This window comes from Calonectris borealis, chromosome 3, assembly GCF_964195595.1.
Source record: "Calonectris borealis chromosome 3, bCalBor7.hap1.2, whole genome shotgun sequence".
In the NCBI taxonomy this organism is placed as follows: domain Eukaryota; kingdom Metazoa; phylum Chordata; class Aves; order Procellariiformes; family Procellariidae; genus Calonectris; species Calonectris borealis.
Window position 1 is genome coordinate 83,020,550 of NC_134314.1, and position 27,561 is coordinate 83,048,110.

Genomic DNA, 27,561 nt, shown 5'->3' on the forward strand with positions numbered 1-27,561 from the left:
TTTTGTCCTAATAAGTCTTAGACCTGACATTTCACAAACTGCATAACAAGGAATGTTTGAAGGAGCAAAAACCAACAAGCCAAGTAGTTGGCTCCCCCACTGCTTAATTAGAAGCAGTAAATACTTCATTTTTCTTTAAATTACATCGATCCCTGGACTATAATTTGTGTGTTCACTGCAAGTATCTTCTCTTTAGAGGAGTTACTAATTGCACAAAGTCTGGGGTAAAAATGTAGACTAGAGCTCAGTGAAGTCCCAGTACAGTATCTTACCTATAGGAATATGGTTTAGTTGGGGTTTTTAATTCTTCTAGTAGCTTCATTCAGCCACTTACTGACAGGGGGAACAGCCAAAGGGCCTCGCTGCTCTTACTCCACTTCCTCCCCACTGCTTTGCTCCCCTGCCTTTGCCTTCCCACTGACCACCCTGGTCTCTTCCCAGAAGCATCCCGGTAATTACCCGCTTTCTTCCCAAAAGGATCCGTTCCGTGGGTGTGCTGCCACCCATTTGTAAGCAGATTTTGATTCACCAGGAGGGTGTGGGTTGTGTTTTGAGAGAGGCACAAAGCAAAAAAGCTGTGCAAATTGCTTGCTCGGAGGGTGCCCACCTGCAGAACCTGGTGCAGCCTCTGCAGCACTTGCCTGCAGCCGGTGCATGGTGGGACGCAGCCTGCCCGCAGCACCCACACGTGGCTTGAGGAAGCACTGGCCATTTTGTTCAGCTGATGAGCAGCACTTCTCAGAAGCAAGAAATAATTTGACCAGAGAAGTTTATTTTTTACGCCCCTTCATTTTGAGCACTGTGTACAGGTTTTGGCCTGTTTAATAAGTAACCCAGCACACGCTTGCTATTTTACAAGCATTACTCCGAAAACTCATAGGGGCCGTGCTATTTATAACGCACAGCACATCTTACACTAGCTGTTTTTCAACCAACAGCATGACAAACCCTATGGTGCCTGATAGGACCACACAACTTGGCACAGGCCGTTCCGGATAACGCAGCGGTGGCAGGATACGGCACAAAGTCTGGGCTGTTCTAGCAGATGGCAAACAGGAACACGTCCAAAGGGAAGAGTTGTCCTGAGGATAAAACACCCTGGGGGCTTCACAGAAGATGGCACCTCTACCAGGCAAAGTATGGAAAGCTGCAAGTACGGGACTTCAGTCTCAAATCTGCTGTCTTCTGCAGGATGTGTCGCTAAGAATTATTTGGGTTAGTCTTTAGCTTTGCATTTAGCAGTACCTATATAGGAAATTTAATTTAAAAATAAGAAACCACTTTATTACAGTGAGGGTGGTTGAACACAGCAACAGGTTGCCCGGAGAGGTTGTGGAGTCTCTGTCCTTGAAGATACTCAAACCCCAACTGGACATGGTCCTGGGCAGCCAGCTCTGGGTGACCCTGCTCAGGGCAGGCGGGCTGGACCAGACCATCTCCAAGATGGTCTCATCGCAGCCCTGGGCTTCTGCCTAACAACCCCATGAGCACTTCAGGACAGAATGAAATTACAGCTGAAGGCAGTTAAGATCCCTCTGCTTGCCCTTGTGCTGGCACAGCCCAGGAGTGCTCAAACCACCTCTAACCACCAGTTTATTTCCAGCTGCACGTTTCTTCCTCTTCTTTCAAGGCTCAGCATGGGCAGCTCTCATCACTGCCACCACCCAGGCCATGTCCAGGAGGGACAAGTCCCCCATCCCATGCATCAGAGACTGGGGGACTTCAGGCGGGAGCCAGGCACTTACCACGACACAAAGACAGGTACGAGGAAGCTCTGCCCTGCCAAGCTGGGTGGAAAAGCAGGTAGCTGGGTCACTACTTCTCACGGCCTGCTCTGGAAAGGCAGGTTTTAATTGCTGCTTCCTCGCCAAGCCACACGGCGGGGGGGGGCAGGATTATCAGCCCTGCAGATGACGTGAATTAAAGCTCAGATGTAATTAACTTTGAATGTACCTATAAGAGATTTAGAAGGCAGGAAAAGCATCTGATGACAGGAAATAGGAGGTATTTCAGGCACTGCAAAACCCCAAAAGACTATTCAAGCTAGCTGGCCACATTTCCCAGGCAATTTGGCAGAGTTAAGAAGACACCACCCAAGAGGTTTGACTGCTAACATTTGGGCTGATGCTTGGGTCTTGAAATGCAGTTTTGTCGAAGCAGACACACATCCCGAGTGGTAAGTGATGCCACGACTTTGGAGCTTTTTGCAAGGCGTTATGAACATGAGCATCCCCTGAAGTGAACAGGGAAATGTGAGGTTGGAGGAAAACACCTAAAGTTGCTTTAATGCAGCCTTCCTCTTAATCCTTTTACAGGCTCCAGAAATGCTACTTTCCCTCAGGACTCTTCTGCAGTGGAGCGCTCCCACACTAAACCAATGCTTTGCACCCTTAGCAGTGCAGGCGCTGAACCATGCACAGGGTCGTGGTCAGTCTGTGCCCACCCTGCAGCAGGGACTGAGGGAAATGCTGCCTTAACTTCTTCAGGAAGAGAGCTTGGAGGTCTCTGCTGTTGGGACAGCATCCTCACTCAGCTTTGGGTTGTTATATGATGGGTTGATCCCAGCCCTGAGTGTATTTTCACGTGTAGGTGTAGATTTGAGTTGAAGTGATACATTTTCAGGAGATTGACAAGTAGATGTCCTGTTTGTGAATCCTGCACCAGTTTCCACTCTCCTTGTGTCTCTCCCTTTCCTTTCTTCAATAAAAACACTACCCAAGCTTCGTGTGAAACTGCTCCTGGGTGATGCTAACGTGGTTAGCTACACTGCATTCAGTGCCAGCTGAAGGGTATGGCCCATGAACTGCCACAGTTCAGCTGTGTCATGTATAATCCCGCCACCTCTGCCAAAAGAGGAGGAGCACCCTCAGCAATTCAAGATTAGTTTGGTTCCCTGAGACAGTCAGCAGCTTGCCACACTGAGCTTCTGTCAAGTAGCACCAACTCAGGGCAGCAAAGGCTACACTGCTGGCCATGACTTGGTAGCCACTCCTCTCTAGGCATTTTTTGCAACTCTCAGCCAGGGGCTTAGCACCTGACCACCTGGAAGGGCAGGCACCAGGCTGCTGCCAGCCTTCATCTCAGAGAAAAAACCCCAACATTCTCCTCGGTCAAGTATTTTATAATTCAATCCACCACCCACATAAGGGGTGTAGCACAGAAGCCTGCAGCTCGGCTGGCGTGGGACAACACTTGGGCAGCTAATGCAGCCTGGAAGGATGCAAAAGCGCTGGGTTAGCGCGGGGACGGGAGAGGCCCCCACACATGTGTGGGTGCAGAAATGGCAAGGGAAGGTGCCGAGGAGGTAGGAAGCAGAGCTGCTGTTCTCTGCGCACTCTCCCCTGAGGAAACTAGAGCAAATGTGCAAACCTACTGCAAGCACTGGAGGTGTAACTGGCCATCTCCCACTTCCCCTACTCCTTCATCCCTGCCCCGGTGGATGTTTAGTCGTAGATAAAGCTGCCTCGTGAGTATCTAAACAAGAGCTTACACCAATCAACAACAAAAAAGCCTCCCAACCAAAATACACATCCTTTGATCGCTACGAGTTAAAATAACTTTTGTTTGTGCAGCACAACGTCCTCCACCTAAAGCAGAGCGACTTGTCTCTTTGTCGTCTCTAGGACACGAAGAACACGTTTTTCTGCTCTCACGGAGCGGCCCTGTCCCGGTGAGGACACCAGGGGGACCCAGCCACTCGCTCTGGCGTCCCGCTCGCCCCGGGAGCGGGTTCCCGAGGCGTCTCTGTAGCCCCGGGGAGAGCCACGGCCGCGGGCAGCTTCTCCCACTCACCCCCAACACGGATCGCGCAAACACGCCCTGCACCCTGCGTGTTTTCCCGGATTTGCATAAGCCTAATTTTTACCGTAAAGTACATGCCCTCCCTGGTTGTGTCATTGCGTAACATTGCATGGGTGTGAAGTTGCAGCAACTCTTGACCATATACAGTTGTTTCCTACTTGTGCTATTTTAAATAAAGGTTTTTTTAAAAACTAAAATGTTCTCATAGTGCAGGTGGGGAAAAATAAAAGCAATCAAAGAAGTTTAGAAATTGTTACCTACACCCCATTAAAGAGTTCTACATATAACAAAAATTGAGGACTGAAGAGAGTTAACTTACTACAGTTTTTGCTTGTTCATTAAAATATGGCTGCACAGAACACGTGCCCAGCACATTACTTACTATTATGTTGTGGCTGGGGAAGGGGAAGTGAAGGGAAAATAAATATGCCCGATCTGACAGCTCTTTGCTATCAGGAACACCATCAACTGGACTCCAATCTCGGAAAACGGATTTGGTTATTGCCCACGGCCCCGATTCCCTTTGCCAAAAGTTAGTGGTGTCTACAATCACATTTTCCTTGGAGAAATATTTTCTCCTTGATGTCCAAAGATGTTGCCACGTGCTCACATAAAACCAGTTTTTCTGAAGTATCTTTCCGTTCTGGTAACCCAAGGTACTGCACTCACCGGCAGCCAAGATTGCGCTTTTCAGGCTTAGGGGTGGTAGCATTTAGCTTGTTGCTGGCTAGTAGTTTGTTGACACATTCACTCCCATCTTCACTGTATGGAAAAACTTCTCAGGATTGCAACAGCAATTAATCAAGCTCCAAAATTCTAGTTTCCTTATGTTTCTTAGAGCTGTCACCATGTCCTCTGCTATAATGCAATCTTTATTAATAGCTTTTTAAAGCTTGCTTACATACAGTAATGTAAGCAAGATACATTTGCAACCTAAGTGACTTGCCTTAAGATAGTTCTGATCTTCTTTTGCTTGGCTTTTTGTTTGACCCTTGCTTTCTTTAGGTAGTGAAATACCAGCTCACAACCCAATACAATATTCAGGTATTAGGCTTTCTGTTTGTGAGTAGGAGTCAAATCTCTTTAAGTTATTCTGGATTCATCTTTTATTTAAAAGCAAAAATAAAATTGAACCACATCAGCTCTAGAAACGAGCCCAGGAGAGGAGCTGGTTCCACCCTGGCAAACCACACTGACACATAGACAGACCCACAAAGAGCACTGGATCCACATGGTGAATATTCAGAGATGAAATTTTTCTTCCCATCTCCAACAGCATTTGAAAGAATGAATGGGTTTCCAGTTTAGGCACTGCCCTGAAGCAGTGAGTCAGTTGTGTGCAATACTGGCAGGCTGTTAGTCCATCTGTGTGTTTTACATCCCTCACCACTCAGATGTGAGGCATGCCCTGCAAACTTCCTGCCATGTGAAGGTGCTGGTACTGGGTTTATAGGGTAAATGAGCTGGTCACCCTTTCCAGCATTTATCACCACGTTACATACAAGTTAGTTATAGTAAGTTCTCCAGAAGAACCCATAAACTATTACCAACCAAATTTAATCCTGAGCTGCACATTTAATAAGAGGGGGAAAAAAAATCCCTAAAGTCCAACAACTTACAACTGGAAGACAGACAAGGAAACCAACTCCTAGTTCAAGCAAAAAGTTACGAACCTCTCAATATGCTATTTTGCAACACACATCCATGAAGAGAAAGGATGGATGGATGCATCAACAATTGTCTTTCCTGAGGCAGACACATTGTGTATTCTTTCCCCTCACACTTCATGCTCCTCCCCAAAGCAGACACCTATAGCATATTTTTGCTTGGCCTGTCCCATATTCCTCATACCCACCCCACACACGTGTTTCATCTTGCATCAGTCTCTTCCCATCCTACTTTACCATTTCTATTCAACTCATTCCTTCCTCCCTGTCCTGCCAAGGACTTGAGTCTATCCCCAATGGGTTGGTGATTTGCATCTCATCTGCTCCTTCCACTTTTAGAGCCAAGTCTTAGTACCTGGCTCGTCCATTTGGGAGCTATGGGTGGGTTTTTTTTTCTTATTTCAGGAAAGGGATAAATGTGCTGTATATTCACTCAACTTCAAAGCTATGGGGAAAAGCCTGATGGAACCGAGTAAGTGGTAGCAAAAGTCAACAGAGCGAATTCTCTGGAACTGGTTTTGTCTGGTAGGGCAGAGGACCTTGAACCTGCTTCTGTCAGCTGCTATCCACCCCCACCAGACAGGGTCAGGCAACTCAGATTCAGCAGATGCTCTAGAGTGAACACAGGTCTTGCAGCAGTGTAATAGCACAAACAGGCTTCAATACATTTGTAGTAATTACTTACATTCAAGCTTTACTTTACACCCGCAAAAAAGCGGAGTATTTTATATGAAAGCTGACTATGGGAGACCCATGTTTCTGCAGATCCATACCCCCCCCCAAAGCAGATGAGATCCAAATCCAATTAAGTCCCATGAATTTCTTCAAAGTCTTTGCTGCTCAGTACTCATAAATTCCCACTATGTATTTGCAAGTGCATGCAGCTACCTGCATATCTTCGTGCCTGCATGCAAGGTACACACGCTACACTTCAGGGGTTTTGAGACTTTGAGTTTGCTCTTGTCATTTAGCAGTCTCCCCTCTTCTTCAAAGCATTCAGCAGGCACAAAAATGGTACTTTCCAGTCCGATTATACTTATCAGTGTGACTTAGAGATGTGATCTTTCCACTCCTGACCTTAAAGTGGTCAGCACAGCCAGATGTTTTACAGAAGATATTGTTTCGGTTACGATGGTTGAGAGTGGTGTGAATCAAATTTAGTAAAAGATTATTCATGGATATGATATGATCTCTAGAATATGGTAAAGTTTATTTGCACACCCACACACTTTATATTCGCATCAAAGCAGGATCGGATGTCTGTCGGGAATATATTACTACACGAGTATCTACTATTTGCTAGCAATAGAAATAAAGCAGCACTGGTCACTCACCTAGTCAAAGATGAGGGCTCTCAACTTCGAGGAGTTACCTTGAGTGGCGTCCCATCTCAAGAGGAGAGTCCGTCCCACAGACGCGCTGCGTTGGTGAACTTCTCAAAAATTATTTGGGGTCTTTCCCTTTTATACCTGATTTCGGACCGTGACTCATGGTCAAGACTTCATCTTCCTGTTCGCACCCCGTTGTTTTGCCCAGCGACAGGTCTGAGGCCTGGCCGCCTGCGCAGCACACACCCAGACACGTGTTGGTGGTTGATACCTATACTGGATGAGGAGAAAGTTACGTACTCCCTGCGGGTGGGTGTCGAAACTGGTGTGTTGCTCAAGAGATAGAGCCTTAGTAGGGTCAGGGTGGGTGCACCTACCACACAGATACAGGCTGCCAGCTAGCTTCCTCTGATTTGCAAGCGACTTTCTTTTGAAAAAACACCCAAGAGAGACTTCATCTTTCCCTGGTGCGGTATTTGACTTTACTATGCAAAATGATCCCCCTGCATATTGTGCTCAGCAATGTGATAAGTAAAAAAAAAAACACCCACAAAAAACCCCAGGTCCTACACAGGATGATTGCAAGTGCTAGAAGGCTTCTTCCTTGTTCAATGTAAAACAAAGATGGGGAAGAGGCTATTTCAAGAGAACATGTAAGAAGTAATACAGCACTGAAGCATGGAAAAAGCCTCAAAGCACTTGAGACCAGCTCAGTGCTGCTGCACTTAGGTTTCAGCCTAACACACTGGCAAGAGCAGAACCGAGTACCGCAGGTACCCAAGTGCCATGAAAGGTGCACTAAGGCTGGCAGACTCATCCAGAGATCCAGGTAACTCTTCCTGGACCGGCACAAGATAGACAAGCACGCGCAACGGGGCTTCACAAGAGTTAGAGCAATGGCAGAAGCACAGCCAGCCATGCTTCCTTGATTACCATACAGTCATTACGAAGCTCATCAAAAAGCTTAGGGAAATTGTGTGGCAATCTCGTGTGGGTTGGCATCAGTAGACTCTACCATTCCTCTGCCATCTTCAAAGCGCTCATAATTCATTAGGAACCACGTAAAACTGAAAAGGTCCCTTTAAACCTTACAAATCCTGTTTGAGGAGGACTTTTGTTTTGCACCTCACGTACCTGTCAGAAAGTGGTGAAAAAACTAGAGCTGCCTCTATGTCCATCATCACTCTCCAGTCAGCCTAAATTCGGTGGTTTTGAGGGAGAAATCATCAGGAAAATGATCACCACACCCAGGTTAACTGTAGGCAGTCTAAAAAAAGAATGGATCCTTCTCCAGAGCAGAAATAGCTCTGATTTAGGGAAAAAAAAAAACATCAACAAACCTAAAAACCAAAAACCAAACCACCACAACAGAACAAAACAAAATACCCCCCACAAAACCACCAAAACTCCACATGCCGCTTTATCAGGGGGCATTTATAAATGAGTTGCTACGGAGTAGTCTTTAAAAGTTACATAGATTACAAATAACCACATAATTTTCAAGAATCTTTATACATCATCTTTTTTAATTAGATTAGCTTTACAAGCAACTTGAGAGCTCTTTCATAATGAACACTGCTTTTCAAATTACACAACTTTATAGGCAACCTGTAAATGAATCCTGAATTTCTTTGCCTGCTACAGATAAAGGTCTCATATTTTACAGCCGGCTAACATCATGAATAAAAATAGCATTGTGAAGCTTTATCTTTAACCAGGACTAGACACATACAGATCATAAGACAGTTTAAAAAATAGTTTTAAAACAAGGACCTGCTTGGTGATGCTCAAGACTGAATATTCAACCGACATGAAATGAACAGTTTCTAAAGGACATTGAAGAAATGGCTGACCTGATTTGTTGACCCTATTGTAATGACTTACATGGAGTGAAAAATTAAGCACTTTTTAAACCTGTCTGGCAAGCACAAACCTACAGTGTGATTAGAATTTGATACGCCGTGTAACTGCAGAAGTTTGAATTACAGAGGGACTGAAATGAGTTTAAAGGCTTATGCTTACATTTCTAAAATAAAACCAACCAAACCTCAGTTAAAGTAGTACTTAAGGAAGATGAAGTAGAAGAGGTGGCTTTTTTGCTCATTTCATTGGTAGCCTAAATGCACTGCAGACCAGACAGTAATGAACATTTGCACTCCTTGGCCAGGTTGGCAGAGGCACTTACAGTAAAGGTATCCTGTCTGTTTTTCTGGGAAGAAAAGAGGAAAGAGGAAGAGAACTGTAAAGGGCAAGAACTTACTTACTAAAAAAAGGAAAAGTGAAATCAAAACAAAACTGGGATTTCTGCTGGTTCTCCTAAATGATATACCAATACTGAATTTTTTCCCCCTTCTGTCAGTTTGTCACTAAACAATTAGCTTTTTCATGTTTTACATGAACAATAGTAATCTTTTTAATAAAAAATTACTGAGCTTTCCATAGAAAAGGTCTCTAATTGAATACAAACTATACAGATGCTAAAATTGTCACAAGTTGTAATATATACAGAAATATTTCTGTACACTCACATTGTTTTGGCTGAGTAAGGAAATAAGGGACAGATAGAAAACTGCAGTGGGTAAGTTGATCAACCCCCAAACTCCTGTAGATATGAATGCTGTCTTTTATAGATTTGCTTTTGTTTTCTCAAGCTTTTAAAGCTCAGGGAAAAAAAAGAAAGAAGAAGAAGAAGAAAAAAAAAATCAGTGTCCAAAACGTCCATTTCTTAAAAATAAGAATATCAAAGTTTCTGCACATCTCACTTTTATTCTGTGATGTCCCCTCTCCTTGATAAAACGAAAACAATGTAAAAGAAAGTAAATGTTTTCTTACTAAATATATACCTCAGTATTGATCAAAGGGCAGTGCCTTTTTGGGGAAATCCTTCAGCACAGTGAAAACCTAAAGATGTATTGCACAAGGAGCCTACAGTGATCCACTTCAGCTTCAGTGTGCTGACCACCTCCTTGATACTATATAATAGATCAAGGTGTCAACTTACAGACTGCATGGGACACCAACATTTGAAAAGGAAATAAAAAAAAGTGAATTTTAGATATTCTATTAACTTATATACAAAGGAAAGGGGGGTGGCAAGTATTCTTTAGAAAAGGGAGAAAGCTCAAAATTTTCTGTCAAGTACGTAAGGAGGTTCTGGGTACCTCTAATATCCTAGGAAAGCCCTTGTATATTCTTGTAACTTGATGGTATTTACCAGGTCCCCAAAGCCAATGACAGCAACCGATAGTGTCAAGTTCACTTAGTGCCAGTCACTTAAAAAAATAAAACAAACAAACAAACAAACCCAGAACAAAACAAAAACAAACAAAAAAAAAAAGAAGAGACAGAAACTTCCCCTCTGTGGATTCAACATACAAAACCACAAACTGAATGTTACTAATAGCGAGATACTGATTTGCTTCTGTTAATAAGGTTCAAGAGGACATAGTCAAAAAAACAATACAGCAGCAATCTTTAAAAGTTAAGATTAGTGTGAGATATGATATAAAACAATCAGGTTTTTAGCTGGTAATTAAAGTGCTCCTTTTCTGACTTAAGGTGTAAAGAAAATTAAAGTGATTATCAGTTACTGGCAACCCTTACATTAAATTAGGTCTTTCATGGCAGAGGAGAACAGTATGAACAGTTTTACAAAAATAGATCCATGTTATTTTGGAGAATACGGTAAGTTTTTTTTCTTTTTTTTCAGTTTTTCTTTTTTTTTTTTTAAGACTCAATTTTGATAAACTGTACCTGGTCATACAAAAATTACCCAAAATTCAAACTTTTACCATATAAAAAAAGGGAGAGATGAATTGGATTCAGCTGGATGACAGGTCTGGCAAAATATAAGGATGGACAGATTCTATGTAGGGCACTTATTTATGTCCAGATGCATATGCTGTTTCTTACTGATTGCTTATCTTCTTCACATAAGCAGTCACAGGCCTGGAGTCACAATCACATAGTACAATGCTTCAGCAGTCAAAGAACCTTCTATTTGATGCAACATTGAAACACTGTTTGCTTCTTTATTAAAATGTTGGTTTCTTGTTGATTTTCCTGTATCTTGTTATTCACATTCAAAAGTTAATAGATGGCATCAAGATTTATCAGGGAGAACAGCAAGGGGAGTTGCTAAATCAAAGGCTTATAAAACGTCTTTCCCAACTGAGTCAGAAGGTTTATTAAGTTCAACCCTCACACCCTTTTCGCCTGCAGAAATATGAAAAGGAAATGGGTATTATTTTTCAGCATTTATCAAAGTACAGTCTATAGAATTGCTACATCACTTTCCAGATTAGTTTTAAAAGAGTACTTTGAAGACTGTCTAGTACATATGATCTAGCGAGATAGATATTTTTGTATACACGCTCTGTATCCTGTGCTCTGTTACAGTTAACGAGCCGTGGTTACCAATCATCTCTGAAAGCGGGCATTTGGCTGCCCAAGTAGAAAACTGGATACTTCACAGCGTATGTGCAGTTCTAAAGCTCATCATCTCAGCCTTTATAAAGGTAAGCTCTAAGAATGGCCAGTTCAGAATCTGAGGATATTGTCCATTACTCTGTATCAGAATAGTTTCTGGGTATTTACCTTTGTAAAGAAACTCTGAGGGATTTTTAAAATGCAACATTCCATTTGACTTGCTGCTAAAAAAATAAACAAAATAAAACCACCAACCAACCCACAGCTCTTCTGTCCCTTTTTCTAAAAATTGACCTAGATAACTTCAGGTACCCCCAAATAAAAGTTTGACTATCAAAACATTAACAGACACAGTATCCCATATTCAAGAAAAATTCACACATATTCTGCATGGCGTTAGTTAGACTGACACTAAGCCAAAAATGAATAGTTTTCTATTTTATGACATTTTATTCTATAATTTTGTATTTTATTGTCAGTAGAAAATAAAAAGCGTCTTGCACAGCTCTTGCTGCAGATACAGAGCAAAAAATGCAATTTTAATTGCAAACAAAAACTGAAATCACAACAATATGATAATGTAAATCAATTACAGGGCAAACCAATACTGAAATTTAAACTATCCTTCCAACCCAGCCTTCCTTCCTGAAGTGCCTGCAGTTTAGGGGGACCCTGGAGAGGGAGGGGGGCTGGAGGGGAGCACCTCCCCTGCAGACACAAGCCCACCCAAACCACTTCCCTGCACTCCCTCTGAAAGGACAGCAGCTGAAGCTGCGTGGAGACAACCAAAACACCTCTGACCCGGCAAGGCTGGCTCCAGGAGCTGCGCAGTCACACGCATGTGACAGAAGTCCGGCTTACAAACAGAGAGACAGGCTTCCTGCGGAGACCAGGCGGGCATTATCCGGCATTCCTGACCGCCTGGGAAGTCACCGTGCCTCGCCAGGCATGCGCCACCGAGCAGCAGGACAGCCTGCCTGGCCGGAGCCGAGGGACTGCCCACATTTCTTCGCAAGCCAGGCAGGAGTTCTCACCGCTCCCAAAATGCACAAAGTCACCGGCTGCACCAAGGTGAACTAAACTGCAGCTTTCGCAGCCGCTAGATAGCTCTGGGGCTACTTACGAGCTTCAGACGCCTAACAGCAATGAATGGAAATCTCATTTGGAAATGACTGGCACATGTCTTCAACATGATCGGTTTCAGAGCTCCTGAAGAAACCGTGGAGAAACTGGCCCTGTGCATGTGTGCACTTGCTGTACACCCGATTTTGGTTTATTTTTAAACTACTGTAACAAACACAAAATCGTGATGGCAATTACAAGCATGACAGAAGTCCTAGACCATTTTTCCTTATAATGCTAACTTGAACAGGAAAATTAGATCAACTTCCTCTTGAGGGAGAAGCCAGAAAAGGAAAACAGATGCTAGATATGTGGAACTGGAAATGGAGGAAGTAACTCCGTTCTTTGATTCCAGATTTTAATTTTAGGCTTTTGTTTTTCCAATATACAGATTCTAGTCAAGTTAACCTGTATTCACTTGTTGAATCACTATACTCGATCAAAACTATTTGAGGGCTCTCTGTTCTGCAGTGCCTCACAGTCTCTGGTGTATTTACCCTCCACATCTATTAGGGAGACAAGACTAGGGAGAGGCTGTATCCCCCATACAAAAATCCTGAGCAGCCTCAGGTCTCGGAGGAAGCGTGAGCAGGACAAGGCACTGACCTGGATTTCCCAAGTCACTGCCTAGCAGCTCAACCACTGGGTCACCTTCCCTGTAAAACCTGACTCTGAGTTACGCTGTTTTTCTCCCCCTTTCTGTGCACAGGGTGGGCCAAGGAGATGAGGCTGGACAACTTAGCTATTCTTCCAGAAAAAAAAGAACACAGAAGATATTAACAAGAGATTACCTGTTAGATATTTTACTTTAGCTCGTGCTCTTTCATCTGCATCAAAATACCACACTGTTATTGCGTACCTAGGGAAACGGATGGAAAAAGAACTCCTGAACTATGAAGAAAAAAAAGAGTGAAGCACTTGACATAAAACACAACCGAAATGAGATGATACTTCTGCAGCCTGACAGAAGAAAGATTTCATAAAGCACAAAGCAAGCAGGTTTTTTTTCTATTAGTAGGTATTGTCTGAAAAGTCACTGAAAGGGTGACACTGATGCTGTAAGTTTACGCTTCTTTTTACTGATGACTTGCTATTACGGTTCTTGCCCAGAACCTGTAATATAGTCTCTGTCCGTATCACCTCGCCTCGCCCTGTGACCTCATCTTTTACTTTACTTGGTCAAGTCCATCACTGAGTCATACTGCAAGAACCTCTTTTTTTGGACATTCGCCATAAGGGAAAATTAACTACCCCTTCTTACACAGCTCCTCTGGTTTTCCACTGCCCGTAGAGGATGTAAATATGAAATGCCAGCTATTGAGAAAAGACTTTAAGGAGCTTTAGTAAATGGCATTTCACCCTCTGACTGCTCGGAGCACAAGAGGGGAGGGGAGAGCGGTACACCCTCCTGAAAGGCTGCAAGAGGACGCCCCGATGGCAGTTTCAAGTTTCTTCTTCCAAAAGTACTCGTGTTATCTCACAGCTCCAGCCAACGTTCAGTGCTCTGGCCATGCGACACCAGCCACAGGAAGTCTGGATCAACAACTCCAATGATTTACCTATTAACACTATCTGGAAACGCCACTCAAGACGCAGGTACCTTTAGCATCACCCACTGCCCTACACCGAGGGACAAAGGAGATATCAAGTTCCCCCTGTGACCCAGACAGGGAGCAACTCCTCTAATACTCCAGAGAAAGAAAAGATCTGCGTATCAACAGTCATTTCTGCCCCACAGCCCTCTCCCAATTCCCAAACCAGAATGTGGTGGCTTAGTTTAAAAATTACTATTTTCTAACAACTCCCTCCCAACAAGAGGGGACATAAAACTGTAATAAAAAAGTACCTAGTCAATGACATAAAAAGTACCTAGTCAATCTTCCAGTAACGCGGTAAGGTGCTACGGACAAAGGGAAGGGAGGAGAGTGTAAAGCCATTACAGAGAAATAATGAAGACGAGACCCCTTGGCTAAGGTGGGGTCTGCTCATGGCTCTATGTGCTCCTACCCAGTTCTGCCAAGTACAGCTCAGAAACTTCTGGCGTTTCCAGTCTCCCTCCTACCCACCCAAAAGGATGTTTTCTCCAAAATAAGAGATCAGATATCGGTACAAACTCAGCAGCACAGCAGAAGCCTAATCAATCAGTAGAAAAAAAACCTTCTCGTCATAGTGCAACTGGAATTGTACATGGACAGACCTGGGATCAGGTCATAATTCATAGTGTCACCCATTTCTCATTAGGATTCACTCATTTCTTGATAAAAGAGACATCATGCAATACATAGAGAGTCCATTAGTCCTACCTTGTAGCAAATGCTGGCTGTACTTCATGAGGGTTGCGACGATCAGACCAGAAGAATAGCAGTCTATCGAATTTCGGTTCAATATCAGCGAATTGGGCTTTACCTTCTGGAAATATCCGAAGGATGCCTCCACTTACCTAGAAATTAAATATTTAAAACCAGTGCTTGAAAACAATGTCTCATTGTATTTAAAAGTACTGAATATTACATCTGAAAATATTTCAGGCACTTGGAACTGAAATAAAAGATGCTGCAGAAATTATGAATCTACGACTTTTCTGTTGATACATTTCATTTAACAAAATGTTTTACACATATTTTCACTGAGTAATTTCAGAATGCTTGCAAGTATTAAACCTCCATTCATGTTTAAGTAAAAAGCTGTGGTTTTAGACTGGTTGGTTTTTAGCTGCATTACCTACTCGCAAAAAATGGACAAGACTGACTGTTATTACACAGGTGGCCAAAAATATGCCAATACAGATGGAGAGAAACATTGCATTTCACATCCAAGTTTCACCCTTCCCCGTTCAAGAGATTGTTTCATTTAACAGCAGCACAAGTTTATGTCATGGTTCTGTAATTTCTCTTCTGTAGGAGAGACTAGGAAACTTCAGACTAAAGCTTGAATCTGTGTTACTCCTGGTCAATTTAGATCTCTTCAGGTTTTGAAAAACAGTTGGACCTACCTATGCATGCCTAGAAAACAGCACAAGTAAGTGGGGTTCATTATTTTTAAGTCACTAGGTGGGGTTAATTACTTTTAAGTCACGGTAACTTCTTCCTACTAATGGTATTGATGTTGTTAAATCTAACTATAGACAGCCACCATAGGCCTTCATGGGAAAGTCGTACCAGTGTAACTTTAACAAGTACTAACAAGGTAAATTGATATAAATGACTGGTTTTTAATTGTGATATAAATCAGCGAACAAGAAGTAACAATTTAGATCAATTTGTTCTCCTAAAGAAAGTTTGAGCTGCTTTTTTGCTAACCAATATACTTGGTAATATATTAATTTGTAATTTAAAATAGATTTTTCAGGAAATGAAATACCTTTGTTCATAAATTAAATATCCAGCTAGTAAAATTTTTCAGTGTTATTGTGAAAATGCAATTTGCTTGACTTCTACACTCTGGTATGTATTCATTTTTTTCCAGGAAAGAAACATTAAATCAACTAAAAATGCCCCAAATGCCCCACGGCTGCATTTTAAGATGTTCAGTCCAATGAGTCTCATTGTCTCATCCAGCTCTTAGAAGAAATGGACAGCACTCAAGAAAAGAAGAAAAAATAAGAAAAACTCTTAGCTGCAACCTGTGTTATCCATATGTGGTGTATCTAATTCACAGAAACTGACTGCTTACATGCTCTTCCACACGCTACTTCCTAAGTACAATAGAAGTATTAGTAATTTTATCTTTTTTTTCATGTACAATGAGAATAAACTTCTCCATAACTAACTATACAGCAATCAAGGAATAAAAACAGCTATCTTTGCATTACTCTGTCATGTTTTCAATACAGCCAGTTAGTTACGTCCATTCTTCAAATCTACCTAATCCCACTGAATCGCTAGGAAAATCCTTATTAAAAAGTTACTTTATCATAGTTACTACATCTATGGAGAGTTTCGAGTCACTGGTAGTTAATTCTTAGACCACTTGAACTGTGTTATAAATCCTTATTTATTCTACACCCTGTATCTACAATGATACAAAGACTTGTGCTGCTTTGAACTATACTGATACAGCAATAACCATAAGACTTGGCTTATTTGAAACTGCTTCCAAGCTACAGTGTCTTTCTTTTTATAAGCATACTCAATTAAGTAATATAGTTGCACAAACAGTAAACTCAAGATTCAACAGGAATATAAGGAGAAATAAATGAAAAGCAATTATCTTTCAAATATTCTTTATTTACTCTTTGTGTATGTGTGTGTGAGGGTGTTTACCATGCAAATAATGTACAATAAGTTGCATAATTAGATATTTATGAAATTTGGATACTAGCAGATACTTATACGTATAATTAAGAAACATACATGAAAAACATGCAACTTTCCTTCAATCTCACTGTCAAGGAGGTCCTGCTGGCATCATTCAAAACCTTGAAAATAAATGCCTCATCTCTATCTGCTCTCACTAACAGCAGATTCAGCAGGGCAAAGGATACCCACAGTTAACATAATGTAAGAACACAACTAAGGCACAGAAATAAGGACATGAACAAAGACCTGTAGCAAAGGTGCATTAGCAAGTATATGTAAAAAAAAAAAGTTATAGAAAGAAATGCTTGCATACCTTGGCATCCCAGTCTTTATTAAGATAATATATACATGTAACACATCTTCCATCTCCATTTGGATTATCAACATGGCGCACGTATCCCGTTCCATTGCCTGGATAACAAGCCACCATAGCCTAGAGTCAAAGAATCACACACTATAATTAATTTTATCTGTGTGGGGAGAAGAAAGTCTACATTTTATCTGTATTAATTCCTACGTAATTCATACATTAAGCAACAGAAAAATTAAGTTAGACATAATGGGAAAATAATTTTTTTACCTGTGTTTTCTTTCTAGTTAAAAACTGGTTTTGAATACAAACAGATGTCTACAACAAAGGCATGAAACACATTGAGAGGAACATTGTTAATTAAGGTATGGAAGGTGGGCCTGCTCCCATGTTGTGACTAATCCTTCACACTTCCCTCCCTTGAATGAAACACAAGAGAAGAAAAATGTCTTGTGTGTAATTAAGTAGCACGTGCTTCTCCTTGTGATAAGAATCCTCGTTTTCCAGACTCAAGTTCACAGACAGCTATCTTTTTGTCTTTTTTTTTTTCTTCTGTGTTTCCAATGCAAAGAATTCCTCCTCAAAAAGTAGTGTGAAACTTTATTTTTAGGAGGCTTTTTAGACAAGACCATTAGCCCATCTTACTCAATCACTCCAAGTGCATTCTTGGGCTTGTGTTTTGTCCTGTACATAGGAGGTCTTTGAACCTTTGTTGAAACAAGTCTACGTGTACAACAAAAACATCCTTTTTAGTCAAGAAGTGAGAGACTGAAAACAGACACTGAACAGTAATCTGCAATAACGTTCTGACATCAAACGATTCCCAGTCCAGTAGCATATTTAACTTCCCATGCTGCACTTAGCACAGCTGACTTGAAAGACCCCTAGAAGGTGGTTTGGTTTCTGAGTCTTCAGACATGCGGATGTGCACATGAAACAAACCGGCCATTTTGCTAACGGATGGCCTGATTAGCTTGATTAGCTATCAGTTCACATGGCCAGTTTGTTGTTCGGCACATGGCTGTATCTTTATGCATTTGCTGGAAACAGCAACCATTTCAGGTTTTTGAAAGCGATCAGACAAAGTTTTCCAGGCCAAGTCATCCACTGCCACCACAGTACTCAGATGTCTGCAGTGAGAATATCCTACCTGCAAAAAGTCGTAACATGAATTTAAAAGAAAAGTGAAAAAGTGAGTTTCTACCAACAATCCAATACACTACTAACCTCACTGAATGTCTGCTGTTTAAAAAAACCTAAAAACTTTTCAACGCAATCATTCCTGTCTAGATTTAGCCTGGTTAAGTTAGAATTTGAAGTCAGACCTCTGGATTGCAAACTCTTTCACCGCTCTCACGTGAAATATCAAAAACAGGTTTCCCAATAAAGTGTTAACTGTGACAATGTAACCCATCAGATTAAAAGTATTTCAAATCAACTCTTTCAGTGCATTTTTTGCTTTACACTAATAATTTTAACTTTCCCCCCACCTTTTTTAAATGTTAACAAATAAAGCTTTCCACAGTTCGCACTACTTGCAAGAAACTGAGCTTTGAGCCGGCTGAGAAATAGTTTAAAGTACTTGCAGTTCGATCAGTAAAACATTTGTATATCACATGCAAGCAGAATGGATTTCGCTATAGCAGCAAACATTTTAAAATCTTTATTTCCATATATGCTCTACTAAGGGAAGAGGCAATTTTTTGATGGCTCCTTCTAGGCAGAAATCAGAACACAGTATTTGCCAAATAGCAGCACTGTGGTTATTAAAAAAACCCTGAAAATTAAGCCAAACTTCATTCACATGAGATGGAAGTGACTACACTGCATGAAAAGTACTCAAAACTACAAAATTCAAGTTTACTTGTAATTTTGAGATTAGGCCCTTCAGCTTTTCAGTCCCTTTACAGTAATCACAGTGTAGTCATCACTACAGGTCTCACGTTATGTAAACATATTACATTATCAAGTAATGTGACCTAATATTTGGCGAAGTCATTACTTATCAGTTTTGCTGCAGGAAGATAAACCCACAAAAATCAAAACAGTGAGTTAAAGATACCAAGTAGTGTAATAAGGGTTCTGTAATTTCCTTTCTTACAGAGAAACAAAACAAAAGCAAAGCTGGCTGGAAGAGGAAGATATTTGGTTTCCACTGAAAGCCAACCCTCTTGAGAAAAGTCCCACATATCACGTAAACCCTATCAAGCCCTCATGGAGCACGAACAGTGCTGAAAGCAGATCCAGGTCCAAACTTGTAACAGCATTCCTAATAACAGGAAAGTTTTAATTTCAGGGGGTTTGCTGAGAAGTATCATGTAAATTAAACCCTGACATTAATTGTTGTTCACCATCTGCGTGAAACAGCTACTAAAACTCATTCAGAATGAAGAAAACATTGAGACTGAGTAGCTAGAGCAATGTCAAGTCTCACTGAAATCATGATGAGTTAAACTCAGCTATGAAAAGGTCTTCAGGCACATAAATGACCTAAATATCTGTCACTGAGCTAAAAAACCTAGTGTTAAAAGTTTAGGACAGTTCCCAGGTCTCTCTGGCCAATACAGGGTTTTTTTCCAAGGGCACACTTGGTTGCCATCTGTTCCTCAAAAAGTTAATTTTGCAGTTAGAGAAACATAAATTTGCATCCTATTGCTATAGTTTCCTTTATGAGGTACTGAAACGGGTACTTGTTCTCTTTGCTGAAGGGAAATCAAGAAAGGAATCTTTAACATCCACGTTGCTGAAGAGAAAGAGGAGGAGCAGCACTTTTTGGAAAGTCTGGGGAAACACCGTTGTCATTAATTTCACATAAAGAGCAGCCATATTCAATGTCAGAAGCGTTTCATACAATCATTTGAGTATAAAATACTCTTAATGTTTGAAAAAAGCTCAGTTTTGACTTTAGAGTCTGAAACTTCTGCTATCATCAACTGCAAGAGACGAGAAACAGTTTTGCTGCGATAACTTATCTAATATGTATTTGTTATAACAGTAAGAATGACTCAGCCTTTAGCAGCAAATTGGAAAGCAAACAAATTTGCGAATCAGCCGGTGTAGCATAATATACATTGTTTTTGCCAGTTAATGTGACAATTCCCTCTCCCTAGTTGAACTATGATAAGGAAAGTCACAAAACTAACAATTTACAGGACATGGGAAATGTACTGCTTTGTGAAACAATATGAAGTGAGTTCATGTCAAACTGTCATGTACTGCAAGATTACCTACATAGAAAGGAGAAAAAAGCGACCCAGGTAAATAATGAAGTCACGTATTTTTGCTGTTGTTGTTTTAACTTTTTACAGTATAAATAAGCAAGCAAATATATGGATGCCAAGCAGAGAGAAAATTCTGGGCTTGTGGCTTTTTTTTTTTTTTTTTAAAACACTGTTAATGGCAGTCAAGAGAGCCAGGCATTCGAGACCAGAAATGTCCAAGATTCCTTAACAATTTAAACTATGAACAACAAAGTTGTTAGCTCTCCAAAACAAAGAGCTACCTGTCTCATCAGTTCTCCCATAAAAGTAATCGATGAATTCAACTCAAGGCATTACTTGCATTTTCTTAACAGACAAGGTGGTTTCCCCTTTTGTGCTTCTTGGGCATTACAATTTTTAGGCATTCAGTAATCTTAATTTCTGCAAAGAATATATTTAAGTCACACACTGGATTTGTTCACCCACTGGATTCCTTTGCAAACACTTTTAATATTAACCTCCTTTAAGCCAACAGCATTCTCTTTCAGTCTGAGCACTCATGCCTAGCACGAGCGCTGTCCTAAGATACCCTCTGGAATTCATGAGTAATCGAGAAAGCATGAAGGCGCCCTCGCCTCCAAACCGAAGTCCGCACACACTTAAGAAGCTGCTGATCGCTCATTCGCATACAGATGTTCTACTTGCAAATGTTTAACTCTGGAAAACTAACTTCAGGCTATCAGCCCAAACGAGCAACATTAAGTTGTTAACAGAAGAACTAATTGAAACCAGAGATTTTTTGCTAAGCATGGGCATCCTTAGAGTGTCAGCCATTACTCTAATTAACAATTAAATGCACGAAGGTAACATCAGAGGGAATAATCCATAGTCCATACAGTTTGTTCACTATGTAAAGAGGCATCAGCTAAGACACTCAACCCTGGGAGGCACAGCACACCAGTGCAGCTGAAAATGTGATTTCATTTGGGAATAATGAAAGGGAGACCTCCTTTCAGAGAGAAGTATGACAGCTTCACCCATATATAAAGAAGGAAGACTTGCAGGTTAACAGACTGAAGCTTTTTCCTCTATCCTCTCCATTCCTCTCACAGCTGGACACCTGCAAGCTTAGGTATTGTTCCTCAAAAAAAGGAAGCAATAATAGCAAACTCTTAGGAAAGAGGGGAAAATACCAGTTACACGACAATGCAAAATTCCTTAAGGGGGAAAAAAAACCCCAAACCGCAAACATAAAATGGAGAGAGGACGTGTGTTCTGTCATATTAATTTATTAATGTAAAACAATTTTATTGTTTAGCTCAGATTAAAGAAAGCTGCATCAGTCACGAAGATGTCACTTTTGCTGTTTGCTGAAGGAACTGCAAATCTCAATGAGCAAAACAAGATGTCTAAACGCAAGACCGATGACTTCCTACCAAAATTTATCAGATGCTCTCACAAAGACTTCACTGGAAATCCTTGGCATGGGTCATCTGACAGATTATTCAAAGAAAGAAAAAAAACACATACCACTGGAATAGAGAACCAAAGAAAAGGAAAAATAAAAATGACCTGTCCCTCTTTGGTCCATCTGAGATACATTTCTAGTTCAAGAATTTGTTCATCCCTGACAAACAACAGTCCTGAGGAAATACATTTCAGTTTAAGCACACATCAGTCTAAGATTTCTCACAAGGGGTACAAAATAACCATCAAACTGAAGAAAAAAAGACTGTATTGGTACTACTTTGCGTGAGCAGCATCAAGATTACTGACTTAAACATGCTAACATGGTACAACTTTGCTTGGATTCATAACTCTCCTCCTGCAAATTCTTCACAAGCAGAGACAGAAACTTGCAACAGAAAGAAAATATCAACGGGGAGAACTCCTGTCAGCCTTACCCAAAACGGAGGAAGCTGAAAGGGGTAAAATAAACATCTTGGGACACAGCTAATCCAAGTATTTCCACACTAACTTTCATGTGAGTAAAACTTTATGCGGATATCCTCCATGATCTAGTAAGCAAGGTTAGAGAACCAAGTTTTCACACAAGTCAACACTGTGAAACTAGAAAAGCTGGAGAGAAATATCAGCCCCTGCAAAGACTCCCTCATTAAAAATCCATGCCTTGCAATCATCATCAACTGGAGAACCTGCAAGAGGAAAGCAAACTACTACTTATGGGCTTAGAAAGTAAAAAACGCAGTAGTTCACACGTCCCCAAGAGAGAATGGGAATCTGTAAATTTGAGTTAGAAGCTAACATAAAGAGGAGACTGACACATTGCAGCAGCTTTGAATCATTTATCTTTAAGCCCTCTCTCCTAATATTAAGTTGCCACTACAGCCATTCGTCTATTAGCAAAGGAACATGAGCTATTATTTTCTGTTGCATATTTCTCTGCAGATATGGTAAAACACCTAGCTGCAGATTAAAAAAAACAAAAAACAAACAACCCAAAAAACCCCAACTACTTCAAATACCAGCTATTTGCGTCATCTTCTGGCAAGCAGAGCGTAAGCTGCTCTTCTAGGAAAAAACAACTGAAGGCAAGGACAAGAAGTGCAGGTCACCCCTCTCCTGTGGCAGCTGAAGGTAGCAGCAGCAGCTTTAGCAGGAAAGTAGGCTTGGCAAAGCTGCCACCTCTTGAGCTGGCAAAGGGAAAGCAAACTGGACTGAGAACAGAGACGAAAAATGAACTCGGATAGGAAGGGAGAGGGGAAAAACTGAGAATTAACGTAGCTGCTTACACTATAAATAGAATCAGCACACATGGCTATGTACATGGATTGTATCTTCCATGAGCTTCTAGGCAGTTCAGAAACTAATGGTAACCTGACCTACCTCACCCCTTCCCAGGCCTTTCAATGCAATGGCCAATACAAGATTCCTACTTGCTTTGATAGAACCGCATTTCATAAGCATACAAAATCAAGCAACATAACGTACCATCAAAAGTTTGGCACAACAGTTTAATACTTTTACTACCTTGCTTATTTCTAACTTGCCAATCAGATGTTCATTTCTCAGACTGAAGTTCAGAGAAAGCTTTGCCAACCTAGCAGTTCAGCAGCAGGCTCTTCAACTTCTCTTCAAATTAAGTCACTGCTTTACTCGTCTTCAGTTTGATGTGATGTTTACCTGCTTACAACATTCACTTCACACATCCTAATAAACTGACACAGATCAGAAGGCAGAAACTTTCACGCTGGTTCAGTGGCCGCGTTCAGCCGAGCGCTCTAGGGCCAGAAGATCCACGTGGAGTTTGGAACCAAACACCTTGAACGTAACCAGGGTGCCGCTCAGCAAACAAACTCAGGTATTTTTCGCTGTAGCTACATGAGGTCTGGTATTCTCCCTTTACCGTTCAATTCTAATTGCGCTCAACAGCAGGATCACGCAAAGTTGATTTCCAAATATCATTCCCTTCATTCATGCATGCGCATAGGCTCTAAGGAATGCTCTCATGAGCTCTTGAATCGCTGAAGAAATGTGTATACAAGTTTGGATAATTCATCAGTTCTTGCAAATGGCACAGGAAAAAAACACAGAACTGCAGTTGCTTAAGTCTGACATTCAGGAAATCACTGTGAACGTGGGATGTGCTCACACTTTGATGAATACATCTAATAAATAAAAAACTTACACAGGATAGAGAAGCTCCCATGAAACTGCCAAGCAAGTTAAACTGCCATTAACCTGGGAGAGATGGAGATTCTCGCCATGGGGACAGAAGGCACGTCCCCCGCACGGAGGATTTGACTGAGCCCTGAGGAAAGCAGGGCAATCGGAGAAATGCATCTCAAAAGGTGAACCCATGAGTGACTGAACCCAGTGTTATAGACAGACATAACAGGAAGACCTAAAATACACTTCCCAACTCCCAGCTGAAGTCCTGCAGCCCCCACCGCTACTAAACTGAGATAACAACATTTAAACATTAACGAGGTTCTCTCTGCTCTCCTGTACCTGAGCTTGTAAAGTTGCAAGTCTCAAATCTCCAAAGGCAAAGAGAAGAGATCGCCGAGTCAGCTTACAAGGTTCAGGGGAAAAAATAAAGATTGTATCTTCCTTAATAGTTAACACACTGGCACTTTCCAGGCTGCTAGCCAAGTTAGGTTGGACATGCCTATTCTCAAAATTGTGCCAGTTTAACCAAAAGGCGCTGTTTTAAAACTGAATCAGTGAAACCGGTGCAAATACCCTTGCAGTCCTTCAATCTTAAGAAGGCCTAGCTGCCATTAACTTAATCTAACTGCTTATTAGGAAAATAAATTAGGAAAATAAAACTGAGTTCAAATCTAAAAAAGTATACAGAGAGTTGTGCACTGGCTTAAAGAGGATATTGGAAAAAAAAAAGTAAAGTTTATCTAATGCATTTCTGAATATAAACAATGTCTTCAACCTAATCCACCTGCATTCCCTAAAAAAGATTTAGTATGAGCACATCCAAGCTACATTAGTGCTTCAAAGCCCTAATAGCTGCCCTAAGGTTCAACATGACACATTCTGATAGTTTTGATATGAAAGTCTACTACAAACTTCAAAAAAAGTCAACAACCTAGAACGAACAAACAAAACAATCCCCCAGATATACCTATTCGAGGCTTCCCAAAGGCGGCAGATGAAAAGCACTGTCACCAGGGGCAGAAAGTTCTCTCTTAAAAGCCTAGGAGCAAACACAACGCTCAACTTCGCATCTGAGAAGGGTTTAAAGCATACTTTGATTTGTGTCAGCCTAAATCTGTCTGCATTATGATTAAGTAAGTTGACCAATACACTTCAGATTCAAACAATAATGTTGAATAATGTAAAATGTGTTTGTAGAATTGGCTGGCCTCCATGGATAACTCCCCATTCCCTCCAAGAGCAGCAGACTGGTGACTCAGTGTTTTGGCGCTGTACAAAAATTTGACAGAGAAGTAAGTCAATCAACACAAATTTTAAGAGTCTGTTTTAAATTTAATGTCGTAAATGCTTTGAAATGAATAATACCATTTAGAAAATAAGTACTTTGAAACTTTTTCCCCAAGATGGGGCAGAAGGTTCTGCTCTCGCATGAGACTAGTCAACTTACTAGTTTCATCACTGGCCTTTCAGAAAGAATGCAGAGAAGCAACATCTTTAAGAACTAAAAATAACACAGAACTAAAATAAATTACAACAGTGCACTAAAGGAGTAAGAAGTTAAGTCTCATTCAGCTACATCACTTAAAATATATTCTGACAGTAGTTTGTGCACACCAGATTTCCAAAGCCAACCACATGACATCAGCAGGCACACTGATGGATGACACATGGAAAAGCGTGGTTACCTATTTTAAGATTATTACATATGATCAGTGAATTTGTTTAGCTGTGTGAGACCTGCTGGACAAACTGAACTTACATTACCTTAAAAATAAAGCATGCACACTAGCCCAAACTTCAAAGCTGGAGACTTTTTATACTCTTTAATACCAGGAGAGGCTGGAGAGGAAGAAACCCTAAGGATTAAGGGTGGGCAAGGGGTGGCTGTTTTTTGTTTTTATTTTTAAACAAAACCTCACTGTAATATCTGTGAAAGTGAACAGCTGAGAGATTTGCCATTTAAAGAATATCACTCATCATCACTACCATTCTCCCCCCCAAAACTATACATAGTGAGAAGGCTGGAACTTCTTGCCTATAAAAGATAAGAAACTGTACATTATAGTTTTGCTAAATACCAGGAGATACATATATATTTAAAAAAAGGACTGATTTTAGTTATTTAATTTCTTACTTAAAACTGTAATTTTGTTTCTGCTTTAAGGAGCAAAATAACCGTATAACTGAATTTTAGCTTGCAGGAAAGGTATCTGTATATAAATTTGAATGTTGTGCAACTGCACGGTAATAGGATTGCATGTTTAGTACTATGGTTAGCCAGATACTTGAAGGTACTTTTGTACTGTAAGTCCTTAAGTTTACTGCATCTACATGAACATTTACTGAAGTGTCCAAGTCAAGGTCTCAGCTACCACCTCTAGATTTTAACCACAGAAGGATTTACTGCTATAAACAGTATGTTGAGGAAAATTATTTTTAAAATAGTTTTTAACGATATTTGCAAAGGGACATACATGATTCAGCATGCTCACAGCATTCCAAACTTGACGCCACACACTATAGCATTCACTCCTACTATTAAGAGTCCAGACGATTCTCTGAAATTATTTCTAAATTAAAAAACCAAATAACTATGCAGTGAAATGCTAATAGACGAAGAGCTACTTCAATTTATATTAACACTGCATGAAAGTCTGACTAAGGTTTAAAGCCAAATAGCAACGAACAATCTGTAATACACTTTCAAGTCACTTACAATTTAAATCCAAGAAATGCTGACTCTGCCCGTACTGCTTTTTATGGGCTTGCTTTCACACATAAACTGTCTCCATCCAAGCCCTTCTTTACAATCCCACCATCACACTGTAATAGGGCCTCTCTCTCAGCTGGTATAAACAACACTTGGGTTTTTTTTGGTTTTAACCAGAGCACCCAGTGTATCCAGTTCAGATGTAGGCAGGCATTATACAAATCCACTGGTGTTGCAGCTGTGTTGGGCTCCCATCAGTGCTTGGGGAAAGCCTTGAGGAACAGCTGTGGCCATGCAGAGGTGAGGGCTGACCATAAACGCCAGGAGCAGGACTCCAAAACCCACCCCTTCCACATATGTCCCAGCAGAGCCAGCCACGTTACTTCAGGTTAAGGAGGCATTCTGTCGCGACGGGGAGGCTGTGCCCGCCGGGTGCAACTGCTGGAGGAGGGCGGCTCAGGAATGCGATGTATTTGCTCTAGGAGTACGCGGCCACAGGAGCACGAGAAAGATCTGAATGTACCCAACGCTGACTCCAGGCAGCAAGGCACACCTGAGCAAAATGCCCATCCTCGCCGAGCCGATACAAAAGCCCCACCGTCGTCTTAAACTCCAATTCAGCTGACTCTACAGCAAATTTACGCTCATGGCAGCAACAGGATCATCTTTAGGTTAGGACCTCCTGCAGAGAGCAGAGCTCCCTGGTGCCGCTCCAACAGGCTTTTCCCCACTCTCCCCATCGGTCACAACCACTTACGCTCCAAGAGAGCAGCATGATGGAAAAACACATCACCCTCATGCCTTGGGAAAAATAAAACATGCTGCATTACCAACTATTAAAAGGAACCCATCTGGTTTGTTCCAAGTCCATTTATACTTGACATTAGGAAACTGCTATGAAAACAACCAATCCAGGCAAAAAAGTTACCTACTTTCCTCCTTGCCACTATTTCAATAACAACAATATTTTATATATTCATCAAATTATTCACCCTTCCTAAAAGGCAAGTAGGCTTCTCCACAGATCAGCTCCGTTCTGTGAACAACAACTAAAATACCTGTTG

The 27,561-nt window shown here is 41.2% G+C and overlaps 1 protein-coding gene and 1 long non-coding RNA gene across 15 annotated transcripts in view; both read right to left on the reverse strand.

Annotated features, from left to right (window-relative positions):
- EGLN1 (egl-9 family hypoxia inducible factor 1) overlaps positions 1–27,561 on the reverse strand; it is a 46,799-nt gene that overhangs the window by 1,329 nt on the left and 17,909 nt on the right. For 2 of the 14 annotated variants that reach the window (XM_075146433.1, XM_075146432.1), the window contains exons 2-5: positions 16,958–17,077; positions 14,650–14,786; positions 13,138–13,205; positions 7,931–9,005 (exon numbers count right to left, since the gene is read on the reverse strand). In XM_075146433.1, the coding sequence (XP_075002534.1) occupies positions 8,902–9,005; positions 13,138–13,205; positions 14,650–14,786; positions 16,958–17,077 (429 nt within the window). In that variant the 3' untranslated portion in view covers positions 7,931–8,901. The other 12 variants (XM_075146437.1, XM_075146436.1, XM_075146435.1 and 9 more) reach the window with 12 other exon arrangements.
- LOC142080652 (uncharacterized) lies at positions 939–7,924 on the reverse strand. The gene is made up of 2 exons (XR_012673074.1): positions 6,803–7,924; positions 939–1,200 (listed from the first exon to the last, which is right to left on the reverse strand). It is a non-coding gene; the product is annotated as an uncharacterized LOC142080652 (long non-coding RNA).